General features: G+C 40.5%; 1 protein-coding gene across 1 annotated transcript in view; it reads left to right on the top strand.

The window, feature by feature from the left end:
* Positions 1-15,195, top strand: part of HAUS6 (HAUS augmin like complex subunit 6) — a 51,078-nt gene that overhangs the window by 15,776 nt on the left and 20,107 nt on the right. The window contains exons 6-8 of the mRNA XM_049769426.1: positions 3,509-3,574; positions 5,035-5,083; positions 13,322-13,492. Coding sequence (XP_049625383.1) covers positions 3,509-3,574; positions 5,035-5,083; positions 13,322-13,492 — 286 coding nt within the window. The remainder of the gene's footprint in view (positions 1-3,508; positions 3,575-5,034; positions 5,084-13,321; positions 13,493-15,195) is intronic.

Below are 15,195 nucleotides of genomic sequence, written 5' to 3'. Positions count from 1 at the left end.
CCCATCCTCTCCCACCCTGCCTGTATCGGGAAAGGCATTCTACTTCTCTCATTCTTTAACATTGTCATGCTAATTGTTAGTGTAGGTATTTCCCTATCAGCATCCTCCACTCTTTGTGGTGAGCTTCAAATCATGAGTCAGTCCTTCCAGCCCTCCCAGCCCTTAACTCTATTGTCTCTGGGCCTTATTACAGTAATGTTGGGATATTCTTAATACTGCTCTGACACCAACTTTCGCCAGTTTTGATATAACATCCTGACAATGAGGAAATGACAACTTGATCTAAGAGCAGGTTGTCTTATTTTACCACCTAATGATAAGATGAAATCAGAAGACACATCATCCTTTGATCTGTGCAAAAGCCAAGATCACTAATTACAGAAGACTGTGACAGAACAGGGCAGAACTTATTCTGGGACCAATAAGAAAGACCCTAGTCTTGATATTGGCCTATGATCTTTTCAACCACCAAGATCTTTAATTCCAGAGGTCTGACTGAGACAACTGCAACGGAGCAGAACTTCTGGAAACATAATGAATGACTCTATCCTAGGCTTGGTTCTAGGATTAGCGCAAAAACCAAGACCACCAACTACAGAAGACTGATTAAAACAACAGTGATGGGACAGAACTTCTAGAACTGTTAAAAGAAAGACTCCGTCCTAGGCTCCATCCTATGACCTGTGCAAATACCAAGATCTCTAGTTAAAGAGGCCTGATTTTATCATCCACGACTGAGCAGAAAGTTTCCAGACACTACGAAAGGACCTAGGGGAGAGTAAAAGAGCATGTACGGAGCCTTTAGTTATTCCCATGACAGTATGCTTCAAGGGCAGAGAAACCCTGCATCTCTTAGGCCAAGGGAATTCCTTTTCTAATCTCCCCAGTATTTAATGTGCCTATGCAAACAAAACAAAACAAGCAAACAAGTTTTGTTTTTGTTTTTTTTCTTTTTTCTTTTTTTAAGTTATTTTTTATTTTATTTTTTCTCTGTTTCGTTTTTATCTTGGGATAGTGGTTATTGTTTGCTTGTTGTCTTTATTGTTGTGGTGCTTTTTGGGTTTTTTTGTTAGATTTTTTTTTGTTATGTTTTTCTTCCTTTTTCCCTTCTCTTAAATTGATATTTATAGCCTCTAGAAGGACTCCTGTTTTTTTTTTTTTTTTTTTGCTTGTTTGATTTTTGCCCCCTTTTTCCTTTCCTTTTTTCCCCTTCAAACAGAATCACATAACTTTTTTTTTTTTTTTTGTTTTTGGGTCACACCCAGTAACGCTCAGGGGTTACTCCTGGCTATGTGCTCAGAAGTTGCTCCTGGCTTGGGGGACCATATGGGACACCGGGGGATCGAACTGCGGTCCGTCCAAGGCTAGCGCAGGCAAGGCAGGCACCTTACCTTTAGCGCCACCGCCCGGCCCAGAATCACATAACTTGAATCATCTTATTCTGCCTCATAAATTGAGGGGGAAATAGTGGAGGGTACCAAGACCAAACAGTCGTATGAACATCGAGTAGAAATAAAAAAATGACTTAAACACCAAATCCAAAGCCAACTGCAACAGAATCGATACCCAATCTACAACAAGTTAGACACAGAGAGGACCACTTCTACTAGCATCCCCGGGGGTCAAAGAAGGGGGGAATATGGGATGCATGCTGGGAACGGGTGGAGGGAGAACAACATTGGTGGTGGGAATGCCCCTGATTCAATGTCACTATGTACCTAAAATATTACTGTGAAAGATTTGTAATCCAGTTTGGTCAAAAAAATTATTTAAAAAATATTCAGTTGGGAACTGGAGGGATAGTTCAACAGGCATTTGCATGATTTGCATGCTGGAGGCCCTGGTTGGATTCCAACTACCATAGTCAATGCCCAGTCTCCTGACTTCCAGTCTGAGAGGAGAGAGACCCAGAGCATGTAGAGTGTGGCAACATAACAGAGCAAAATATTCAATTTATTGAGGTATTTTGTTTGTTTGTTTGTTTTGTTTTTGAGCCACACCTGGTAGTGCTCTGGCTCTGTGCTCAGAAATTTTTTGTTTTTTGGTTTTTTTTGGGGTCACATCCAGCAGCGCTCAGGGGTTCCTTCTGGCTCTATGCTCAGAAATTGCTCCTGGCAGGCTCGGGAGACCATATGGGATGCCAGGATTCGAACCACCGTTTTGTGCATGCAAGGCAAATACCCTACCTCTATGCAATCTCTCCAGCTCCCTTTGAGTATTTTTTTAAAAACAGGCAATTATATTTAAAACTATTTATTGTATCTTGTATTTTGTCCTTTTTTTTCTGTTAGTGATTCGTTCTGTTTATCTTTCTATTCTTGTTACTTTCGTTACTTTAAACGATAATTTGATAGTTTGCTGAAAGGTACATGTATTTTCTACTTAGTAGAGATTTCTTCAAATAGGTAATCTATAGTTTGACTAGTTCATACTATTTTATATTAGGTCTATCTGCTCAGAAAATTTTTTAATGGTGATTCAGCAGTACTTGGTGCTAAATTCTGGCTCTGCACTAAGGGATTACTCCTGGTGGTTTTGGGGAACTATATGGGGTGACAAATTAAACTTGGGTTAGCCATTTGCCTTACCTGATGTATTTTATCTGGCCCCAATTTTTTTAAATTTTAGTGTGCCTGAAATTTTAGGCACTGGTCATACAGTGTTAAATAAGAAAGGCAAGGCCCTTACTCTCAAAATAGAGTGTCATATTTCATCATTATAAACAACTACATACAGTTAGGTAGCTTTTAGAATGTTTCATTACCTGCTATCAAAGTAAAAAATATACATGAGATCACCTTATAACTAAAACTGCATTACTGGTTTACATAGCCTTTACTTGTGTCTTCCTTGTTACGTGAGACAAGGATAAGAGAGATAGTATTTGAACTCCAATTTTTGTACCCAGAGTTTTTGGTCTAGAAGTTTCTTTTATTTATTTGTTTATTTATTTATTTATTTGGTTTTTGGGTTACACCCGGCAGCGCTTAGAAGCCACTCCTGGCTCTACGCTCAGGAATTGCTTCTGGCAAGGTTGGGGGACCACATGAGATGCCAGGATTCAACCACAGACCTTCTGCAGGCAAGGCAAACTCCCTACCTCCAGGCTATCTTTCTGGCCACGAGTCTAGATGTTTCTATTCCATTACATAAACAACCTCTATATTAGATTATAGTTATAACTTGTGAAGGGAATCTAAAAACCTTTAATTAGCTGTCAGGTGTAATTGGAAGAGGGTATTCAGAAACCTTGAGCTTTTTGTTTTGTTTTTGGTTTATACTTGGTGGTGCATAACTTACTCCTGGTTATGTATGTACATGAGAGACCCCCTGGCAGTGTAGAGGGACACCATATACTGTGGCAGAGATCTATTGCCAGCCTTATACAAACCCCTGTACTATATTTTTGGTCCAGCAAAGGTGTTTGAAAGTGGGAAAATATTAATGTGGATTATTCGTAGTACATTATAGTAGAATTATAACTCATTTATTTTGTGTTTTCTTGCAGATTCTTAGTTAAACAAATTCGAAGTTTGAGAGCAGAGTATATAGCATATCAAAATCAAATACAAAAGTAAGTAACTTATAGAGTAGAAAATCAGTTACCTTGGATATTAGTTTGTCATATTATTTACAAATAAGGAAACAATGTCTCAGAAACATAAAACATTAAAATAATACATAATAGTTATAAGGTAATAGATGTGGTATATAATCATAATTTCTAGTTTAGTTCTAACAAAATACTCTTGCTTTGAACTAAATAGTTTTGAACCACACCCAGCAATATTCAGGGCCTACTTGTATCTGCACTCAGGGATGGAACTTGGGTCTGCAGTGCACAAGGCAAACCTTTCCTTATAGCAGTGCTTCTTAATTATTTTCTGTCTTGCTCCCCTAGGAAGAAGAAAACATTTTTGCGCCCCCCTCAAGCACGCAGCTCTAAATAGTATCTTTATTAAAAAGAAAACTTTAACCTGCAAAACAAAAACATATAAAATAATTTGAGCTAATCTTTTAATCAGAGGTGATGTCTGGATTAATGGCTACAATGAGCACGTTTTGCAATGCACAGCTTTTCAAAGCGGGGTTTGAAGCAGGACACAGCAACTCTTAGCTCCAGAGACATATAGACATAAACACAGGGCTTAACTTGTGATGAGGGTATTTGCCTAAGTCAAACACGCCCCCCTTTTCAGAGCCTTGCCCCCCCCCCCCCAGAGGCACTCCCCACTATTTGAGAAGCACTGCCTTATAGTCAATAACTGCTATACTACCGTATATACTCGAGTATAAGCCGAGTTGTTTTGTGCTGAAAAACCCGAACTAGGTCTGCTGTAGGAGGCCGTACTTCAGCTCAGTCCACAAGTCTTGGCTGAACTGAAGAGGTAGGCGGTTGAACTGAACTGTCTGCCACTGAACTATTTAACCCACAACATTCTGCACTTTTTATGAGAATGACAGTATGATCATGATATCTGTGAACTCAGTGAAGATGATACTGTCCATGCTGATACCTTCATCAGATACAGCTGAAGCTCTGTTTGGATATACAGATGATGATGATGATGATGAATCCAGTTTTGAAAGATTTTAACCTTTGTGATTTAGCTTGATTACCTGTTAAACTACTGTTTTCTGCATTTTATTTAAAGTTTTAATGTAATTGTTGCTAGTTGACAGTTTTTCTTTAGCAATAAATATTGAAAAACATTTAACCTACTGTTTCCTCAGTTATAATTGTTTGGGCATATATTTTTATTTTTGAAATTTATCAGTGGCTGCTGCATTTTCCACCTCGGCTTATACTTGAGTCACTAAGTTTTCCCAGTTTTTAGGGTAAAATTGGGGGGGGGGGATCAGCTTATATTCGGGTTGGCTTATACTAGAACATATATGGTATGTTGGTTCAACCCTTATTTTAGTTTTTAATTGAAAATGTTATTAATGGTTTGATTTATAGATTGATTAGCTTTTTGAATGGTAAATTACCATGGAGATTTTTAAACAACTAATGAAATTATTTTTTATTAGCATGGAACCCTATGACGAACAAATTAATATACAAGAGAAAATTGTAAAGGTAAGACATTTTGAAGGAGAAATTTTATCTTTTGGACATTTGTGATATGTAATACTCATGCAATTTTTTTTTTTTTTTGGTTTTTGGTTTTTGGGCCACACCCAGTAACGCTCAGGGGTTACTCCTGGCTATGTGCTCAGAAGTTGCTCCTGGCTTGGGGGACCATATGGGACACCGGGGGATCGAACCGCGGTCCGTCCAAGGTTAGCGCAGGCAAGGCAGGCACCTTACCTTTAGCGCCACCGCCCGGCCCCTACTCATGCAATTTTTAACATTTCTTCTAATAACATTGTTACTTCTGTTTTACTCTTGAATGATTTAAGATTATTAAATAAGTACTTTTATTCATATCCATATGTATATATAGATAATACCTCTAAAATGGCACCAATAGAACACCTCAAATATACTTAGTATAGTGGAATAAATTAAATATATATGAGCAGTTTTAAGTATGCTAAAGTTTTTGATGCCAGCAAGCAAAGTTAAACTGTATTACCACTTATTCAGTGCTAAATTTTTTTGTTTTGTTTTTGGGTCACACCCTGCAGTGCTCAGAAATTGCTCCTGGCAGGCTCGGGGACCATATGGGATGCTGGGATTTGAACCACCATCCTCTATGCTATCTCTCCGGCCCCTTCATCTGCCTTGACCAGTTTCTGTTCATCTCATCTTCTCTCTTTTTGTTTGTTTTTTTACTTTCCACTGTTTTATTTTTATTTTATTTTTATTAATACATTTATTTTATTTTAATAAAATAAAATAAATATTTAAGCACTGTCCTTCTACATGCAAGGCAAATGTCTTACCTCCATGCTATCTCTCCGGCCCCTAATTTTTTTTTTTTTTATTTTGGTGAGTTGGACCATTCCTGGCAGTAGTGGGAGCTCCTCCTGACTGTGCTCTGTGGCACTCCTGGTGGTACTTGGGTTTGAACTGGGCCTCTGTCATGCAAAGCGTGCATTTGATCTCTTGAGCTATCTCTTTGGCCTCAGTATATTTGTTTTATGTAAATTACATTGCTGAAGGGAAATGGAAGTACTGAAGAAAAATTAGTTGCTATTTTAAAGCAGGCTTGTTAATAGGGAGCATGATCTGGCAGATAAATTACGTATGGCTTTTGAGTTGGCTTTGTAGGATTGGAGTATTTTCTTAGGTTTTATTTATGTTTGGATGAAATCACTCTCAAACTCTTTTGATTCTGATTCTGTGATCATTCAGTGGCTTTGGGTATTTATTTGGCTTCCCAGGTACCTTGTCACTGAAAAAGTTGAGTAGCTTTAAAAATGATTGATTCGGGGCCAGAGAGAAAGCATGAAGATAGGGCAGTGGTCGGCAACCTTTTTTTTTAACTGAGCCAAATCTTGCCAAAACTACGATTGAAATTTATTTTGAGAGCCACACAGGGCGCGCACTGACAGAGGCTAGGAGCAGAGTCCTGACTCCTGGAGCAGCCGCCCGGCACACAGAAGAGCCAAATTAAAAGTGTAAAGAGCCACATGTGGCTCACAAGCCACAGGTTGCCGACCACTGAGGTAGGGTGTTTGCCTTTCATGCAGAAGGATGGTGGTTCGAATCCCGGCATCCCATATGGTTCCCCGAACCTGCTAGGGGCAGGTTTCTGAGCATAGAACCAGGAGTAACCACTGAGCGCTGCCGGGTGTGACCCAAAAACCAAAAAAAGCCAGAGAGATAGCATGGAGGTAAGGCATTTGCCTTGCTTGCAGAAGTATGGTGGTTCCAATTCCAGCATCCCATATGGTCCCCTGAGTCTGCCAGGAGAGATTTCTGAGCGTAGAGCCAGGAGTAACCCCTGAGCGCTGCCGGGTGTGACCCAAAAACAAAACAAAACAAATAAAGAGTTGGGGTCGGAGAGGTAGCACAGAGGTAGGGTGTTTGCCTTATGTGCAATGGTGGTTCGAATACTGGCATCCCAAATGATATTGTGTCGCGCCCCCCCGCCCCCCTGAGCCTGCCAGGAACAATTTCTGAGCACAGAGCCAGGAGTAAACCCTGAACACTGTGGGTAATGCTCAAAGGTTACTTCTGGTTCAGTGTTTAAGAATTGCTCCTGTTGGGGCTCTGGACTATATGGGATGCTGGAGTTGGAACCCCTGGGTGGTCATGTGCAAGACAAGCAGCACCTATCTGCTGGACTATCTCTTTAGCTTTGTTCTGAATTTTAGAGTAGAGCTTCAGTAATGAAGGAAGAACACAGGCAGTTACTTGTAACTTCATGGAATTCCAGTTTAGAGAATATGAACTTACGACAACACAGTATTTATTTTAAGTTTAGTAGTTTGTGTGTCACATAGTAGCTTTCTTACCAGTCTCCTGTTTCCTTTTTTTTCTTTTTGGTATTTGGCTATACCCGGTGATGCTCAGGGGGGTTACTCCTGGCTGTGCACTCAGAAATTGCTTCTGGCTTGGGGACCATATGAGACTCGAGGGGATCAAACTGCAGTCCATCCTAGGTTAGCACTTGCAAGGCAGAAAGAAGCCTTATTGCTTACACCACTGCTCTGGCCCCAGTCTCCTTTTAATAATCAGTTTTTTTTTTTATGGTTATTTTGGAGGCCACACCTGGTGGCGCTTAGTGGTTACTCCTCTTTTGTTTTTGTTTTGTTTTGGGGTCACACCTATTGGCGCTCAGGGGTTTACTCCTGGCTCTGTGCTCAGAAATCCCTCCTAGCAGGCACTGAGGACCATATGGGGTGCTGGGATTCAAACCACTGTCTGTCCTGGATTGGCTGGCTGAACACAAGGCGAACGCCCTACTGCTGTGCTATCTTCACCCCCTCCCGTTGTTTTTATTTTTTTGTCAGTGCTTGTTCCTGGTTCTGCACTCAGAAATTGTCCTGGTAGGCTTGGGGGACCATATAGGATGCCAGGGATTGAATCAAAAGGGTCCGTCCTGGGTTGGCTGCATGCAGTGCAAATGTCCTACCACTGAGCTATCACTCTGGCCCCTATCTTGAGTTTTCTGAGTTAACTTTGAGCCACAGACAGAATTTTCTAGACTTGAAAAGTTTGATGGGTCCGGAGAGATAGCACAGCGGCGTTTGCCTTGCAAGCAGCCAATCTAGGACCTAAGGTGGTTGGTTCGAATCCCGGTGTCCCATATGGTCCCCCGTGCATGCCAGGAGCTATTTCTGAGCAGACAGCCAGGAGTCACCCCTGAACACCACCGGGTGTGGCCCCAAAACAAAACAAAACAAAACAAAAAACTTTGTTGAAATTATTAAAAAAATATATATATATATAAACAAAATGTAAATAGTAATATCATAAAAATAAGTTGATGAAGATATAATGATTTTTAAAAAAATTAAAAAATAAAAGAATTATCCATGTACTTTGTGTTTGAGACTGTGGTTTAGCTTAATGAGAGAACGAATGCAAAAAGAAGAAAAAAGAAAGAAAAGTTTGAGAACCAGAATTTGAAGTTTCTGAAAAAAATTGGAGAACTAGAAACAGAATTTTTAGACATAAAATTTGAGAACTAGAATCTTTGTAAATTCTCCAAGAAAAAAAAATAAAATTATAAAATTATAAAATTTTTACCCTTTTTTTTTTTTTATTGTTGTTGTTTTTGGGTCACACCCAGCAGTGCTCAGGGGTTACTCTTGGCTCTATGCTCAGAAATTGCTCCGGCAGGCTCGGGGGACCTTACAGGATGCCGGGATTCGAACCACCGTACTTCTGCATGCAAGGCAAACACCCTACCTTCATGCTATCTCTCTGGCCCAGATTTTTTTTTTTTGGGTTTTTTGAGTCACACTCGGCAGCGCTCAGGGGTTCCTCCTAGCTCTATGCTCAGAAATTGCTCCTGGCAGGCTCGGAAACCATATGGGATGCCGAAACTCGAACCACTGTCCTAGATGCAAGGCAAATGCCTTAACTCCATGCAGATTATCTCTTTGGCCCTCTGGCCCAGATTTTTATTCTTTTGCTAGCCAATGAGTCTCTTGGAAAGCCAACTTTATCTTTTATCATTTGAGTACATTGACTCTAATATTAAGTATACTAATTTATTTTCCACCTCCTGTCTCTTTTATAAATTCTGTTGAGGCATAATAGTGTACACACCAAAAAGTACAAAATCCAAAGAGAACTTCTTGTGAAAACCACTCAATGTGACTATATCAATATAACCTCATTCAGCCAAGGACTAGAGTGATCAACATTCCTGGACTCTGAAGTATTTTTTTTCTCTCTTTTTTGTCTATTTCTTATTTTTCTTTTCTCTTTTTTTCTTTATTTTTTTAAGTATTTTTTTCATTCCTAGCCATTCCTTCAAGATTATAAACTTTATCTTCAGTTCTTTTTGTGGTTGCTTATTTGTTTTGGGGCTTATCTGGTGGTGCTCAGGATCTACTCCTGACTCTGTCCTTAGGGCTACTCCTGACAGTGGTTGAGAGAACAGTGTGATAGAGATTGAACCTGGGTCTTTCCATGTAAAGTATATGTTCCACTTGTTAAACTATCATTTTTGTTGCTATCCTTAATTCTTACACAAACCATTAGTTTATATATTCTTGAGCTTTATATAAAAGGGAATATACTGATTCAGTGTCATTATATACTTTAAATATTACCGTGAAAGACTTGTAACTCATATTGATCACAATAAAAATTACTTTAAAAAAAGGGAATATAGGGCCCGGAGAGATAGCACAGTGGCGTTTGCCTTGCAAGCAGCCGATCCAGGACCTAAGGTGGTTGGTTCGAATCCTCGTGTCCCATATGGTCCCCTGTTCCTGCCAAGAACTATTTCTGAGCAGACAGCCAGGAGTAACTCCTGAGCACCGCCGGGTGTGGCCCAAAAACCAAAAAACAAAAAACAAAAAAAAAAAAGGGAATATAGAGAACATACTCTTTTGTGTCTTCTTTGATTTTATCTGCTTTACTCATCCTAGTAAACGGTTGTAGTATGTTCTTTCTCATTGTATAGATTACTGTTTTATAAATGTAGCACAATATATGCTCTTTAGGTAGATTAGTTTGATTTTTCAGTGTTTTACTGTCACAATTAGAAATACTATATTCATTTTTAAACACATTGAAATTTCTATGTTGTGAGGCCACTAGGACTTTATCAGGAGGCCCTACCGGGATCCTATGAATGCTGGACATGCACTTCAGCCCTTTGTGCTAGTTCTCTGGTCACAGTTGTATGTGAATGACTTTTTTGTTTTTGCTTTTGGGCCGCTTCTCTTTGTTCTTAAGGGCTACTCTAAATCTGCTCGAGATCTTGGTGGTGCTCTAGGAACCATACAGGGACAGAGAACTAATCTGGGTCTCTTTATTGCAAAGTTTGCACTTCATTGAGTTTGCTTGAAAGGCCCTGTATGTGAGTGAGTTTTCATGAACATAATTTAGTATGTGGCTAAGATTGTTTTTAATTTTACTTAATTTGTTACTTTTAAATTTTTGTGTTGGGAGGGCCTGGAGAGATAGCACAGCGGCATTTGCCTTGCAAGCAGTCGATCCAGGACCAAAGGTGGTTGGTTCGAATCCTGGTGTCCCATATGGTCCCCCGTGCCTGCCAGGAGCTATTTCTGAGCAGATGGCCAGAAGTAACCCCTGAGCACCGCCAGGTGTGGCCCAAAAACCAAAAAAAATTTTTGTGTTGGGGCCGGAATGGTGATGCAAGCGGTAAGGCATCTGCCTTGCCTGCGCTAGCCTAGTACGGACCTCGGTTCGATCCCCCAGTATCCTATATGGTCCCCCAAGTCAGGAGTGATTTCTGAGTGCATAGCCAGGAGTAACCCCTGAGGGTCACCGGATGTGGCCCACCACCCATAAATAAAATAAAATAAAATTTTGTGTTATTGAGGTTTTGAGGTTATACTATTGGCTATCTGGCCCTCTGTTCAGCAGTGACCTCTGGTCTTATTCAGGCACCATGTGTGTGGTTCCATGGATTTAAACAAGGGTAGCTACATGCATACATTGCTATCTCTCCATCTTTTTTTTTTTTTTTTTTTTTTGGGCCACAGCCAGTAACACTCAGGGGTTACTATTAGCTATGCACTCAGAAATTGCTCCTGGCTCTGGGGACCAAGTGGGATGTTTGGGATCAAATCCTGGGTCAACTGCATGCAAGACAAATGCCCTACAGCTGTGCTATCACTCTAGCCCCTACACTGCCATTTATTAATCTCCTTTACTGTCTGTGAGATTTTTACTTTTAAAGAGTCATGTTTTTTTCTCATTTTTTCTGAAACATTGCTAATTCATTTGTCACATAGTTCTTGTGAAAGTCCTTTCTCCCTGAAAAATTTTTAGTAAAGTGGTAGCATGCAGAATACAGTAAATGGTGGGCCGGGTAGGTGGCGCTGGAGGTAAGGTGTCTGCCTTGCAAGCGCTAGCCAAGGAAGGACCGCGGTTCGATCCCCCGGCGTCCCATATGGTCCCCCCAAGCCAGGGGCGATTTCTGAGCACATAGCCAGGAGTAACCCCTGAGCGTCAAACGGGTGTGGCCCAAAAACCAAAAAAAAAAAAAAAAAAAAAAAAGAATACAGTAAATGGTAATGCTTGGTAGCATAAAATTTTTTAGGTTTTTGTTTTTGTTTCTGTTTTTGGACAGTGCTCAGGGGTTACTCTTGGCTCTGCGGTCAGCAGTTGTTCCTGCCTGGGCCGGAGCGATAGTACAAGGTAGGGTGTTTGCCTTGCACATGGCCAACACAAGATGGACCCCAGTTCGAATCATCTTACATGGCCCCCAAGTCTGCCAGGAGTGATTTCTGAGTGCAGAGCCAGGAGTAACCCCTGAGCACTGCCAGGTGTGACCCAAAAGCAAACAAAGAAACAAACAAACAAAAAATCACTACTGGCAATCTCAGGGACCATATGGGATTCTGGGGATCCAATCTGGGTGTGTCCCAGATTGGCCATGTGCAAGGCAAATGCCCTCCACTCTGTGCTATCACTCTGGCCCCATAAAACTTGGTAGTTTATTTTTTTTGGGGGGGGTGTCACACCTGGTGGGGTTACTGAACTCAGAAGACACGAGGGACCAGATGGGATGCTGGAATTCAAACCACTGTCCTGGATCAGCTGTATGCAAGGCAAACGTCCTACTGCTATGCTATCTCTCTGACCCAAAACATTTTAGTTTTTTTGTTTGTTTGTTTGTTTGGTTTTTGGGTTTTTTTTGGGGGGGGGGGCATCACACCAGGCAGCGCTCAGGGGCTACTCCTGGCTCTACACTCAGAAATCGCTCAGCAAGCTTGGGGGACCATATGGGATGCCTGGATTCGAACTGTTGTCCTTCAGCATTGCAAGACAAACACCCTACCGCTGTGCTAGCTCTCCGGCCCCAACGTCTTAGTTTTTAACCAAAACAAAAACAAAAACAAAACATAGTGGACTAGGGCCAGAGAGTTTTATAGGAGTAAAAGTACTTGCCTTGCAAAAACATAGTTTTTGTTTGATCCCTGTGTTCCTCTAAGCTCTTCAGGAGTGATCCCTGAGTACAGAGCCAGTAGTAAGCTCTGAGCACCACAGACTTTGGTCCTTAAACAAAAATAAAATTAACAAACACAAATTTTAGAAAGCTAGACCTATGAAAAATTAGTCTTATAACCCCTTTAGGATTAATTTTAGACTATTAAAATTCTTTTGTCAGCCATTCTAGGAATATTTAGATATTGGGGGTGAGACGATATTTATGGTTTTTTTTTTTTTCGGGCCACACCTGTTTGATGCTCAGGGGTTACTCTTGGCTATGCACTCAGAAATTACCCCCCCCAGGGGCCGGGCGGTGGCGCTGGAGGTAAGGTGCCTGCCTTGCCTGCGCTAGCCTAGGACGGACCGCGGTTCGATCCCCCGGCGTTCCATATGGTCCCCCAAGAAGCCAGGAGCAACTTCTGAGCGCATAGCCAGGAGTAACCCCTGAGCGTCACAGGGTGTGGCCCAAAAACCAAAAAAAAAAAAAAAAAAGAAATTACCCCTGGCTTGGGGGGACCATATGGGACACCGGGGGATTGAACCGCAGTCCTTCCTTGGCTAGCGCTTGCAAGGCAGACACCTTACCTCTAGCGCCACTTCACCGGCCTCAACACAAAAATTTAAAAGTAACAAATTAAGTAAAACTAAAAACAATCTTAGCCACATACTAAATTATGTTCATGAAAACTCACTCACATACAGGGCCTTTCAAGCAAACTATTATTTTTTTGTATTTAATGTATTTACAAATCATATACAAACTAATTTTTTTGTCTCTTTAAGGTTCGATCTTTGTGGGCTTCAGTGATTGAAACACTGGAGTTTTTGGATAAAGAGAGAGAAGTTGTTAGTTCAGTTCTTAGTCTTGATAACAATTATGTCTTAGATGGAACTGATGTCACGATTAATATTCCAACTCTCTTAATTGACAAAATTGGGAAACAGTTTAAACAGGTAAGTCAAAAGCATTTGAGAAAATCACTTTATGTAATTGTTTTGGCTCTTCTTAATTTTTTTTTTTACATTCCTCAGAATTAATCTTTGTGCATATATATATGCATATATATATAGAGAGAGAGTAAATATATAAAGAGGAAATGTGTATGTATTTGCGTGTATATGTATGTATAAAACTACTTGCAAATGTCTATATTCTAGTGTACCTAATAATGTTCAGGAGGCTATTACTACCTTGATGCTCTGGTGTCACTCCTTTTTTTTTTAATATAAAATCTTTATTTAAACACCATGATTACAAGCATGATTGTAGTTGGGTTTCAGTCATAAACAGAACACTCCCCTTCACCAGTACAACATTCCCGCCACCAATGGCCCCCCCCCCCAACCCATGCCTGTATTTGAGACAGGTATTCTACTTCTCTGGGGTCACTCCTAACGGAACTCAGGACTATGTAGTGCCAAGGATAAAATTCAAGGTACTTGAAAGCAAAACAGAATTCTTGCTCATCGTGGTATCTCTCAAGTCCCTGAGAACATTTATAATTCCATATTATTTTTTAAATAGGTTTTAAGTCTACAGGGGTCTCAAACTCGTGGCCCGTGGGCCGTTTGCGGCCCTCTGTACAACATTTGGTGGCCCTGCCCTAGAGGAATCTTTTTGTTTTGTTTTGTTTTGTTTTAGTTGTTTGGGTCACGCCTCCCAATGTTCAAGGCTTACTACTGACTTTGCACTCAAGGATCACCCCGACTTTGCCTCCTGTGGCCCCCAGGTAAATTGAGTTTGAGACCCCTGCTTTAAGTGTATACTTATATTCATCAAAATTTTTTAGTTATCAGATTTTGTTTAATGGGAAATAAAGAGTAGAATAGAAAATTACTTAGGAGATACACTAATACTTTTTTAAATTAGTATGACAAAGACAACAGAGTTGAACTTGTCCATGGTAGGAAGATTGCCATAAAGAGGAGGGATGCAGTTAGGGCAGAGAATGGACCACTGTGACAATAATGATTGTAAATGATCACTGGTCAAGAACTGGGTGCTGAAAAGAGGTAAGGTGATAGGCATAATACCCCTTTAGTAACAATACTGCAAAGCACAGTACCTAAAAGTGAAGGGGGAGGGGAGAGAAATTTCTGCTCTACAGGTAGGTAGGGGAAGAAATGGGAGGGGGGTAGAAACTGGGTCATTGATGACAGAAATTACGCACTGTTGAAGTGGTGTTGAAACATTTTATAGCAAACCGAATCATGAACAGCCTTGTAACTGTTTATCACAATAATTAAAATAAAAAAACTATAAATTAAAAAAATAAGTTTAAGTCTGGAGTAATAGCACGGAGGGTAGGGTTCTATCCCTGGTATCCCAGATGGTCCACTGAATCTGCCAGGAGTGATTTCTGAGTGCAGAGTCAGGAGTGTGAGTGCCACTGAGCACCACTGAGTGTGGCCCCCCAAAACAAAAAAAGAACCAACCAAACAAAAAAAATTACTCTGCAGAGCAGCAGCAACATAATTGTGAAATTTTTTTTAGTTTTGGGCCATACCAGGAGTGGTTAGGGTCTATTTAAAGCTCTGTAGTTAGGAATTACTCCTAGTGGTATTTGTGGAACTGTGTAGTTTGGCTATCAAACCACCTTTTGTACCTCCCATATTATCTTTCATGCCTTGCATTATAAATTCTATCCTATACAATA

The sequence above is a fragment of the Suncus etruscus genome, chromosome 1 (genome assembly GCF_024139225.1).
Source record: "Suncus etruscus isolate mSunEtr1 chromosome 1, mSunEtr1.pri.cur, whole genome shotgun sequence".
Taxonomy (NCBI): Eukaryota; Metazoa; Chordata; class Mammalia; order Eulipotyphla; family Soricidae; genus Suncus; species Suncus etruscus.
This window is presented reverse-complemented; position numbering and strand designations above follow the sequence as displayed.